Genomic DNA, 12,524 nt, shown 5'->3' on the forward strand with positions numbered 1-12,524 from the left:
TGTCAAAGCATACTGAGCATCTTTCTCTTTGACACCATGTCTGAAATCCCACGTGATCTGTCAAATACTAATGCATGAAAATCCTAACCTCAAAAAAATCACCCTTTAGCTGCCATATAGACCGATCTCTCGATTTAAGGTCTTGGGCCATAAAAGCCACATTTATTGTCCGATTTTGCCAAAATTTAAGACAGTTAGTTGTGTTAGGCACTTAGACATTCATCTTCAATTTTGCCCAGATCGGTCCAGATTTGGATATAGCTGCCATATAGACCGATCTCTCGATTTAAGGTCTTGGGCCCATAAAAGCCACATTTATTGTCCGATTTAGCTAAAATTTGGGAGGCAGTGAGTTGTTTAAGCCCTTCAATATTCTTTTTTAATTTGGCTCAGATCGGTTCAGATTTGGATATAGCTCCCATGTAGACCGATCTCTCGATTAAAGGTTTTGGGCCCATAAAAGGCGCATTAATTGTCCGATTTCGCCGAAATTTGGGTCAGAGAGTTGCGTTAGGCCCTTCGGCATCCTTCTTCAATTTAGTTCAGATCGGTCCAGATTTGGATATAGCTGCCATATAGACCGATTTCTCGATTTAAGGTCTCGGTCCCATAAAAGACGCATTTATTGTCCGATTTCGCCGCAATTTGGGAGACAGTGAGTTCTTTAGGCCCTTCAATATTCTTTTTTAATTTGGCTCAGATCGGTCCAGATTTGGATATAGCTGCCATATAGACCGATCTCTCGATTTAAGGTTTTGGGCCCATAAAAGACGCATTTATTGTCCTATTTCGCCGCAATTTGGGAGACAGTGAGTTGTTTAGGCCCTTCAATATTCTTTTTATACCCACCACCAAAGGATGGGGGTATATTCATTTTGTCATTCCGTTTGCAACACATCGAAATATCCATTTCCGACCCTATAAAGTATATATATTCTTGATCAGCGTAAAAATCGAAGACAATCTAGACATGTCCGTCCGTGTGTCCGTCTGTCCGTTTGTCCGTCTGTCTGTTGAAATCACGCTACAGTCTTTAAAAATGAAGATATTGAGCTGAAACTTGCACAGAGTCTTTTTTTGTCCATAATCAGGTTAAGTTCGAAGATGAGCTATATCGGACTATATCTTGATATAGCCCCCATATAGACCGATCCGCCGATTTAGGGTCTTAGGCGAATAAAAGCAACATTTATTATCCGATTTTGCTGAAATGTAGGACAGTGAGTTGTGTTAGGCCGTTCGACATCCTCCGTCAATTTCGCCCAGATCGGTCCAGATTTGGATATGGCTGCCATATAGACCGATCCTCCGATTTAAGGTCTTAGGCCCATAAAAGCCACATTTATCATCCGATTTTGCTGAAATTTGGGACAGTAAGCTGTGTTAGGCCCTTCGACATCTTCCGTCAATATGGCTCAGATCGTTTCAGATTTGGATATAGCTGCCATATAGACCGATCCTCCGATTTAGGGTCTTAGGCCCATAAAAGCCATATTTTTTATCCGATATTGCTGAAATTCGGGACAGTGAGTTGTGTTAGGCCCTTCGACATCTTTCGTCAATTTGGCTCAGATCGGTACAGATTTGGATATAGCTGCCATATAATCCGATCCTCCGATTTAGGGTCATAGGCCTATAAAAGCCACATTTATTACCCGATTTTGCTGAAATTTGGGACAGTGAGTTGTGTAAGGCCCTTCGACATCCTTCGTTAATTTGGCCCAGATCGGTTCAGATTTGGATATATCTGCCATATAGACCGATCCTCCGATTTAGGGTCTTAGTCCCATAAAAGCCACATTTATTATCCTATTTCGCTGAAATTTGGGACAGTGAGTTGTGTTAGGCCCTTCGACATTCTCCGTCAATATGGCTCAGATCGGTTCAGATTTGGATATAGCTGCCATATAGGCCGATTCTCCAATTCAGGGTCTTAGGCCCATAAAAGCCACATTTATTATCCGATTTTGCGAAAATTTGGGACAGTGGGTTGTATTAGGCCTTCAACATCCTAGGTCAATTTGGCTCAGATCGGTCCAGATTTGGATATAGCTGCATATAGACCGATCTCTCGGTTTTAGGTTTTGGGGCCATAAAAAGCGCATTTATTGTCCGATGCTGCCGAAATTTGGGACAAAGAGTTAAGTTAAGCCCCTCCACATATTTCTGCAATTTGGTCTAGATCGATCAAGATTTGCATATAGCTGCCATAAAAACCGATTATGAATTTTCGACCGGATTTTGAGGAAAGGTGGTTCACATATATATCCGAGGTGGTGGGTATCCAAAGTTCGGCCCGGCCGAACTTAACGTCTTTTTACTTGTTTAATTTGGCTCAGATCGGTCCAGATTTGGATATAGCTGTCATGTAGACCGGTCTCTCGATTTAAGTTCTTGGCCCCATTAAAGGCGCATTCATAATCCGATTTCGATGAAATTTGACATAGTCCCTTATGTTAGGCTTTTTGACATCCGTGTCGTATATGGCTCAGATCGGTCTATATTTCGATATAGCTACCAAAAAGACCAATATTTGGTTCTACAAAATTGAACAATGACTTGTTCTTATTAGACTACTCAATGTCCGTGCCGAATTTGGTCCAAATCAGATCATATTTCGATATAGCTGCTATTGGGGGATAACTTATGCATTTTCACCGGATTATGACCATAGGTGGTTTACATATATACCCGAGGTGGTGGGTATCCAAAGCTCGCCCCGGCCGAACTTAACGCCTTTTTTACTTGTTTCTTGTTATCCTCGTTCTACAGGTGAACTCGGGGCACATTTTAGCTAACTACCTTTAACGGATGTTAATTACAGCAGCACAGGTATCGCCGAAAGGAAGTTTGTGTCCACATTCGAGATGAAGAAAAACCAAGATAAGCCTGGATTTTGTAACCAATCAGAGCCGTTGCTTAGTTTGCAAAATCCCTTAGTCACCCAGAATGTTTTCGATTATCTATCTAAAATCCAATTCATATTTACTAAAGCAAATATTCAAGGAAAAATGGAGTATCTGTAAAAGAAGCCCCAGCTGTACTTGAGCGATATGAATTTTCTTGGCTGTCGTGATCATCATACTATGGAGTTGTTAGATATTGCAGATGAAGCGTCAACACTGAAACACATGGCAACATTTTCAGTCATTGACACTAAACCGAAGAATTTCTTTTTCATAAAGTCACCTTTGTTCAACTTAACTTCCGGTGAATGAAAGAGAATAATTATTAGTCAATTAAAAATGTCAAATCCAAATAAACATTTCGATTGGGGCTGTCCATTCTGTATGCTTTTAAAAATTCCGATATGGATTAGCATAAATTAAATATGTAGGAGTATATGGTGCATAAGAAATCAATTTTCAAGTTAAAACCAGTAAGGAAAGACAAAAGTGGGGCTGAGCCGACTATATAATGCCCCACACCTACCCTACAATTATAAATTCGGGCAATTATATAAATATATATGTATATGAGCGCTGAACCGACTTTCAAACAGATCGTTTGAAAATTGTTGTTACTACGGCCATATTAGTGCAAATCTGGCGAAAAATATGTATGGGTGCTACATCTAAATTTGTACCGATTTTGATGAAAACTTGCACATATGTTAAGATCAGTAACAAAACAACCTGTGGCAAATTTTGTGCAGATCGGTTGAAAATTTTAGTTATTGCAGCCATTTAAGCGCAAATTGGGCGATACATATATATGGGAGCTATATCCAAATCTGAACCGATTTTGATGAAATCTTGCAAGTATGTTAAGATCAGTAACAAAACAATTCATGCCAAATTTTGTGTAGATTGGTTGAAAATATTAGTAACTACGGCCATTAAAGTACAAATCGGGCGATACATATATATGGGAGCTATATCTAAATCTGAACCGATTTTGTTATAATCTAGAAGATATGTTAGGATCAGCAACAAAACAATCTGTGCCAAATTTTGTGCAGATCGGTTGTACGTTGTAGTTATTGCGGCCATTTAAGTGTAAATCGGGCGATACATATATATATATCCAAATCTGAACCGATTTTGATGTAATCACGCAGATATATTAAGATAAACAACAAAACAATCTGGGTCAAATTTTGTGCAGATCGGTTGAAAATTATAGCTACTGCGGCCTTTTAAGCGCAAATCGGGCGATACATATATATGGAAGCTATATCTAAATCTGAACCGATTTTGTTATAATCTACAAGATGTGTTAGGATCAGCAACAAAACAATTCGTGCGAAATTTTGTGAAGATTGGTTGAAAATTGTAGCTACTACGGCCATTTAAGTGCAAATCGGGGATACATATGTATGGGAGCTATATCTAAATCTGAACCGATTTTGATAAAATTTAGCAGATATGTTAAAATCAGTAACAAAACAATTCGTGCCTAATTTTGTGCAGATCGGTTGAAAATTGTAGCTACTAGGGCCATTTAAGTGCAAATCAGGCGATATATATGTATGAGCGCTATATCAAAATCTGAACCGATTTTGATGATATCTAGCACATAAATTAAGACCAGTATAAATTAAGACTAGCACATAAATTAAGACAATCCGTGCGAAATTTTGTGCAGATCGGTTGAAAATTATAGCTACTGCGGCCATTTAAGCGCAAATCGGGCGGTACATATATATGGAAGCTATATCCATATCTGAACCGATTTTGATATAATCACGCAGATATGTTTAAATCAGTAACAAAACAATTCGTGCCTAATTTCGTGAAGATTGGTTGAAAATTGTAGCTACTACGGCCATTTAAGTGCAAATCGGGCATACATATATATGGGAGCTATATCTAAATCTGAACCGATTTTGATAAAATTTAGCAGATATGTTAAAATCAGTAACAAAACAGTCCGTGCCTAATTTTGTGCAGATCGGTTGATAATTGTAGCTACTGCGGCCATTTAAGTGCAAATCGGGCGATACATATATGGGATGGGAGCTATATTTAAATCTGAACCGATTTTTACCAAAATCAATAGCGTTCGTCCTTGGGCCAAAGAAGAGATATGTGCAAAATTTCGTGCTGATTGGACAACAAATACGACCTGCACTTTGATTACAAGAATACATGAACACACATGCGGACAGACGGACATGGCTAAATCGAATCAGAAAGTGATTCTGAGTCGATCGATACACTTATCAATGGGTCTAGCTCTTCTCTTTCTTAGCGTTGCAAACAAATGCACAACCATATAATAGCCTGTACCACAGTGGTGGTGTAGGGTATAAACATATATCAGCAAATATTCTTATATATAGGCTAAAATCATTTTTCCAATTTTTCAGTGACTTTCAGTTTCGCCTTGAAAAAATATTGATCGCATTGAAAATGCTTTCCTATTGGTTTTACATTTTGTTTGCTCTTTTGTTTGTGCGGATTTACAAGTTGTGGGTGGATCGTCATTCGATTCGATTAATTAAGCATTTTGCTTCGCGAAAACTGCAAATCATATTAGGATTCGGTTCCATATGGAATGCCAAAGGTAAATGGGATGAACTAAAGCGGTATATGAGGAAAGAAAAAATAAGTAACGATGGGCTTAAGTCGAGCAAAACCGATCATCTGATACCCTACACCACTTGGGTTGTCGCTGAAATTAAAATTTGCTTAAATTTGAAGAGTTTAGACCAAACACCATACACATTGTGAGAGTCATATAGGATCTCGGTGTGCAAAAAAAATCGGAGCACATTTTAAAAGTCATAAAAAAAGAAAGGTTTGTTGACGGAAAGCTTGAAAAAAACTCACTGTTTCATGTTTCTGCGAAATCGGATTATAAATGCAACTTTTATGGGCTCAAGACCGTTAATCGACAGATTGTCCTATATGGCAGCTATATCTGAATAAAGACCGATTTGAACCATATTTGAGTTGAATATCGGGAGGCTTTAATCACTATTTAAAATTTCAGCGAAATCGGATAATAACTGCGGCTTTTATGGGCTTAAGATCCTAAATCAGCAGATCGGTCTATATGACAGCTATATCTAAATATGTTCCGATCTGAACCATATTTGAGTCGGATGTCGGGTGGATTAATTACAGTTTCTAATTACATCGAAATCGGATAATAAATAGACCTGTTACAGGCTTAAGGCACTTAACTGGCATATCGGTCTTTATGGCAGCAATATTTAAATATGGTCCGCTATGGGCCATATTCGGTGTGAATATCGCGGCCTCTAGTATAACTTCCTGTTTCAAGTTTCAGCGTTATCGGACAAAAAATGAGGCTTATACGGGCTTTAGATCCTAAATCGACAGATCAGTCCATATGGCAGCTATAACCAAATATAGCCCTATGTGGCCCATTCAAGAACATAACCTGCGTGTAGAAGAAATAAGAGTCTGTGCAAAATTTCAGCTTAATATCTCAATTTTTAAAGACTGTAGCGCGATTAATACTGAAGGTCCTTACATATCCGATTTTGGAGATCTATATTAAGATATAGCTGCCATATGAACCAATGTTCTGTTTTAAAGTCTTGAACAGTAAATTGCTTTAGACCCCTTGTCATCCGTGCAGAGATTGGTCCAAATCGGGCCATAATTGGTTATATCGGCTATGGGTTCTAAAATGATGAATTTCTCAATGGATTACGATGAAAGGTGGTTAACAAATTTTCATGGTCACTAAGATCGACTCCACTTTGGGGAAAAGACAACTAAAGGTGGTTTATATATATATATATATATCCGAGGTGGTGGATATCCTAGATTCGGCCCGCCCGAATTTAATAGCCTTTTACTTGTTCTGGTAACATTTTTAGCACAAGTGTTTACGCGCTACAAGCCATTTGCTGGTTTAGGTGTATGCCTATAGAGTAATGGGGCGGAATAATACCCGCATCCTCTTCCTCAACCTAACCTAGCCTGTGCCATATGGTGTTGCAGGGTATGCAATGGTGTTGCAGGGTATAAGAGACATCTAAATTAGATTAACACAAGTTAAAAAGCGTTAAGTTCGGCCGAGCCGAACATTGGATACCCACCACCTCGGGTATATATGTAAACCACCTTTCGTCAAAATCCGGTGAAAAGTGCATACCTCATGCCTCATAGCAGCTACAATATATCTTTATAGCAGCTAAATCTAAAAATAAATCGTTCTGAACCATATACGACACGCGCCTATAAATGCACCTTTTATGGGACCACGACTTTAAATCGAGTTATCGGTCTATATGGCAGCTGCATCAAAATCTGGACCGAACTGGCCCTGATTGAAAAAAATATGTAGAGGGGCCTAACACAACTCACTGCCTTAAATTTCAGCGAAATCGGACAATAAATGAACCCAAAACCTTAAATCGAGAGATCGGTTTATATGGAAGCTATATCCAAATGTGGACAGATCTGGCCCAGATTAAAAAAAAATATAGAAGGGCCTAACACAACTCACTGTCCCGAATTTCGGCGACATCGGACAATAAATGCGCTTTTTATGGGCCCAAGACCCCTAATCAAGAGATCGGTCTATATGGCAGCTATATGCAAATCTTAATCGATCTAGGCCAAATAGCAGAAATACATCGAAGGGCTTAACTTAACTCACTGTCCCAAATTTCGGCCACATCGGACAATAAATGTGCATTTTATGGACCCAAAACCTTGAATCGAGAGATCGGTATATATGGCAGATATATTCAAATCTGTACCGATCTGTGCCATATTGCACAAGTATGTCGAGGTGCTTAACCGAACTCACTATTTCAAATTTCGGCGTAAGGCCTTAAATCGAGAGATCGGTCTATATGGCAGATATATCCAAATCAGGATCGATCTGGGACAAATTGCAGAAAGATGTCAAAGGGCCTAACACAACTCACTGTCCCAAATTTCAGCAAAATCGGATAATAAATGTAGCTTTTATGGGCCTAAGACCCTAAATTGGCGGATCGGTCTATGCTGCAGCTATATCCAAATCTGGACCGATCTGGGACAAATTGCAGAAAGATGTCGAAGGGCCTAACACAACTCACTGTCCCAAATTTCAGCAAAATCGGATAATAAATGTGGCTTTTATGGGCCTAAGACCCTAAATCGGCGGATCGGTCTATATGGGGGCTATATCAAGATATAGTCCGATATAGCCCACCTTCGAACTTAACCTGCTTATGAACAAAAATAGAACCTGTCTGTTGAAATCACGCTTCATTCTTTACAAATAGAGATAATGAGCTGAAATTTTGCACAGATTCTTTTTTTGTCCATAAGCAGGTTAAGTTCGAAGATGGGCTATATCGGACTATATCTTGATATAGCCTCCATATAGACTGATCCGTCGAGTTAGGGTCTTAGGCCCATAAAAACCATATTTAATATCCGATTTTGCTGAAATTTGGTACACTGAATTGTGTTAGATCCTTCGATATCCCTTTTCTATTTGGCCCAGATCGGTTCAAATTTGGGTATAGGTGCCACACAGACCTATCCACCGATTTAGGGTCTTAGGCCCATAAATGCCACATATATTATCCGATTGTGTTGAAATTTGAGACAGCGAGTTGCGCTAGGCCCTTCGACATATTTCTTTAATTTGGTCTAGATCGGTCAAGATTTGGATATAGCTGCCATATAGGCCGAACTCTCGATTTAAGGTTTTGGGCCCATAAAAGACACATTTATCGTCCGATGTCGCCGAAATTTGGGACATTGAGTTAGGATAAGCCTCACGACATACTTCTCCAATTTGGTCCAGATCGGTCCAGATTTGAATATAGCTGCCATATAGACCGATTTCTCGATTTAAGGTTTTGGGCCCATAAATATATCTGTATATGGTACAGATCGGTTTGTTTCTAGATATAGCTACTTAAAAGATATAGCTAATTGAACAATGACTTGTACCTATTAGTATTTGGTCCAAATCGGAACATATTTCGATATAGCTCGTATGGAGCATAAAGATAGAATGTTTCACCGGATTGTGACGAAACGGGGTTTCGGCCGAACTTAACGCCTTTTTACTTGTTTTTTCATGTTAAAGAAACTTTTTTGAAGAAATTTTTTTAGATAAATTTTTTTAAAAAAATTGAGATTTTTTTTATGAAGATCATAAATCTGATTTTCTGCTATAGTACCTTAATATTACATCTTGAACACTTAAGGAGCGAATTCTTGCCGACATCGAATATTTATTTAATTTAAAATTACTTTCACCATTGCAGTAATATTGAAAAAATTTACATATATTGCCGAAATCTATGGGAAAAATACTTTGTACTTTAATGGACCCTATGCATTTTTGGTCACAAGTGATCCCGTAACCATTAAGGATATTCTAACTTCAAAACTTTGCTTTGATAAGCCCGATGTTGCATATGCTGGAATTAAACACTCTATTGGCAAAGGTTTAATATATGTGGCAGGTTTGTATGTACCCGACAATCATCATGAATATAAATTTTAATTTTAGTTGAGATTCGATTTTCACTTGAGTGTTTCATTTGTAAACAGGAGAACAATGGTACCATGACAGAAAAATATTAAATGGAGCTTTTAAAAGCGCAAAACTGCAAGCACTGCTACCCACATTTAATCGCAGAATTGGAGGCCTGTTACATAATATCGATCGGGCTATAGATTCTGGCAGCGAAGTCCCTTTGCAAAGTTACTGCATGAATACACAATTTTCGTGGCACTGGGTGAGTAAGTTACAAGAACAAGATTTATGCGATATCATAATACATAATACAATTCAAATACTTTCTTTCTGCTGGGAAAATATGCCGGTAGAAATCTGCAAACTCTCAATTCCAGTAACCCATTGCAAATATGCACAAATGTTATTTATATAAAATTTTTATATCCACCACTATAGGATGGGATATATTGGGTTGCCCAAAAAGTAATTGCGGATTTTTCATATAGTCGGCGTTGACAAATTTTTCACAGCTTGTGACTCTGTAATTGCATTATTTCTTCTGTCAGTTATCAGCTGTTACTTTTAGCTTGCTTTAGAAAAAAAAGTGTAAAGAAAGTATACTTGATTAAAGTTCATTCTAAGTTTTATTAAAAATGCATTTACTTTCTTTAAAAAATTCGCAATTACTTTTGGGCAACCTAATACTAATTTAGTCAATCCGTTGTAACACCTCGAAATATTCGTCCGATGGTAACGTCGAGACCATCAGACGAATAGTCGATCTAGCCATGTTTGTCCGTCTGTCTCGAAATCACGAAAGCGCTCGAACGCGTTAAGCTAGCCCCATGAAAATTGCCAAATTTTGCCCATGAACATTCACTAAGGAACAGGGGAAAACTTCTCACATATCAATGAGTGCAGTCCGATTCAAGTTTAAGCTCAATGATAAGAGGCCTCCCTTATACAGCTTAGTCCGAATGGCGTGCCGCAGAGCGACACCTCTTTGCAGAGAAGTTTTACATGGCATGGTACCTCACAAATGTTGCCAGCATTAAGAGGGGAAAACCACCGCTGAAAATGTTTTCTGATGATCTCGCCAGGATTTGAACCCAGGCGTTCAGCGTCATAGGTGGCGCTACGGTGGCCTCCGCTAGCCGCATGCAGAGATACTTAATACTGATGTAGGTCACTGGGGAATGCAAATGGGCCATATCGGTTCAGAATTAGGTATAGCTGCCATATAAACCGATCTCCCGATTTTATTTCTTGAGCCCCCCTATATGCGAGCTATATCATGTATTGGCCACGTGAAGTCGAAACTGGTTAGAAAATGCAAAGAGCTTGTTCAAACCATGGGAAAGGCTGTCAGGCTCTGTTGGGTCCCAGGCCATCAACGTGTGGTGTGGAACGAAGCGGCAGACAAGTTGCCCTGGAATGGATAGCTGATTGAAGCAGATCTTTCTGATAAATCAGTGAGACATCCACTGTGTGAGCTTCTTGGTCGAGTGGATTCCTTCTACGATGACTGTGCGAATAATTCATGGGTTTGTGCTGTAAGTTATGGAGTGTCAAAGGTCCTGTGGCTGAGTATTTTGCGAAACAGGATGCCGCTTATCCTGTGGCTACAAAAGCAAGCTTATAGGAGTCCTGACAGGTCATTGCAATGTAAGGTCTTTAATATCCCTGTGGGTGCAGGGAGAGACAGATTTCTTCAGGAAGTGCGATGATAAGGAGGAGTGGAGACGGTCGAGCACCTATTGCGTCCCTGCCCCGCGATTACGAGAAGACGCAGTTTTATGGGGAATTCTAGCTTGAATTCCATACAGGCTCTTAGCCCTTTGTTATTCTGGAGTTCTGTAGAGGCCTGAATTGATTGACTGGATTATACTCTCGATATTTATTTTGTATACCCTCCACCATAGGATGGGTGTATACTAATTTCCTCATTCTTTTGTTTTTTCATCATTTTGTTACTCATTGAGATAATGATCTGAGACCCAACAAAGTATTGGGTTGCCCAAAAAGTAATTGCGGATTTTTTAAAAGAAAGTAAATGCATTTTTAATAAAACTTAGAATGAACTTTAATCAAATATACTTTTTTTACACTTTTTTTCCAAAGCAAGGTAAAAGTAACAGCTGATAACAGACAGAAGAAAGAATGCAATTACAGAGTCACAAGCTGTAAAAAAATTTGTCAGCGCCGACTATATGAAAAATGCGCAATTACTTTTTGGGCAACCCAATATATAAATTCTTAATCGTCGTGACATTATTAGTCTATTCAGCCATGTCCGTCCGTCCGTCTGTCCATCCGTTTGTCTGTCTGTCGAAAGCACGCTAACTTTCGAAGGAGTAAAGCTAGCCGTTTGAAATTTTGCACAAACACTTCTTATTAGGTCAGTTGGCATTGTAAATGGGTCAAATCGGTCTATGTATTGATATAGCTGCCATATAAACCGATCTACCGATTTGACTTCTTGAGGTTCTAGAGTGCGCAATTTTTATCAGATTTGGCTGAAATTTTGCATAAGGTATTTGTTTTAACTTCCAACCGTGCCAAGTATGGTCCAAATCGGTCCAAAACCTGATATTGATCCCATATAAACCTTTCTCCAGAATATACTTCTTGAGCCTATAGAGGTTGCAATTATTATTTTATATGTCTGAAATTAAGAACTGTGACGTTTTCTATGATAGGCAACCTTCGGGCCAAGTTTGGTTCGAATCGGTCAAAAAACCTCCCACATAAACCGATTTCCTGATTATACTCCTTAAGCCTCCACAGTGCGAAATTCTTATCCGATTTTGCTGAAATTTTGCACAATGACCTTTTGTATGACAAAGTCATACAAAATATGAACTGATATAGCTCCGGTATAAGCTGGTCATCCGATTTGACTTCTTGAGCCTCTAGAGGACGCTTATACTTCTGGAGCCACTAAAGGGCGCAATTTTGCGATTTGGCTGAAATTTTGCACAATGATTTCTTCTATGATTTGCAATATACGTGCCAAGTATGGCCCTAATCGGTCTAAACCCTGATGTGGCTCCCATATAAACTAATCTCCCGATTGCACTTCTTGAGCCCCTAGCAAGATTTGGCGATTTGGCTGAAATTTTGCACAATGA

At 38.9% G+C, this 12,524-nt stretch overlaps 1 protein-coding gene across 1 annotated transcript in view; it reads left to right on the forward strand.

Moving 5' to 3' along the window:
• Window positions 1–12,524, forward strand: part of LOC131997025 (probable cytochrome P450 313a4) — a 35,067-nt gene that overhangs the window by 5,305 nt on the left and 17,238 nt on the right. The window contains exons 2-3 of the mRNA XM_059367272.1: window positions 9,197–9,397; window positions 9,486–9,673. Coding sequence (XP_059223255.1) covers window positions 9,197–9,397; window positions 9,486–9,673 — 389 coding nt within the window. The remainder of the gene's footprint in view (window positions 1–9,196; window positions 9,398–9,485; window positions 9,674–12,524) is intronic.

This window comes from Stomoxys calcitrans, chromosome 4, assembly GCF_963082655.1.
Source record: "Stomoxys calcitrans chromosome 4, idStoCalc2.1, whole genome shotgun sequence".
Taxonomy (NCBI): Eukaryota; Metazoa; Arthropoda; class Insecta; order Diptera; family Muscidae; genus Stomoxys; species Stomoxys calcitrans.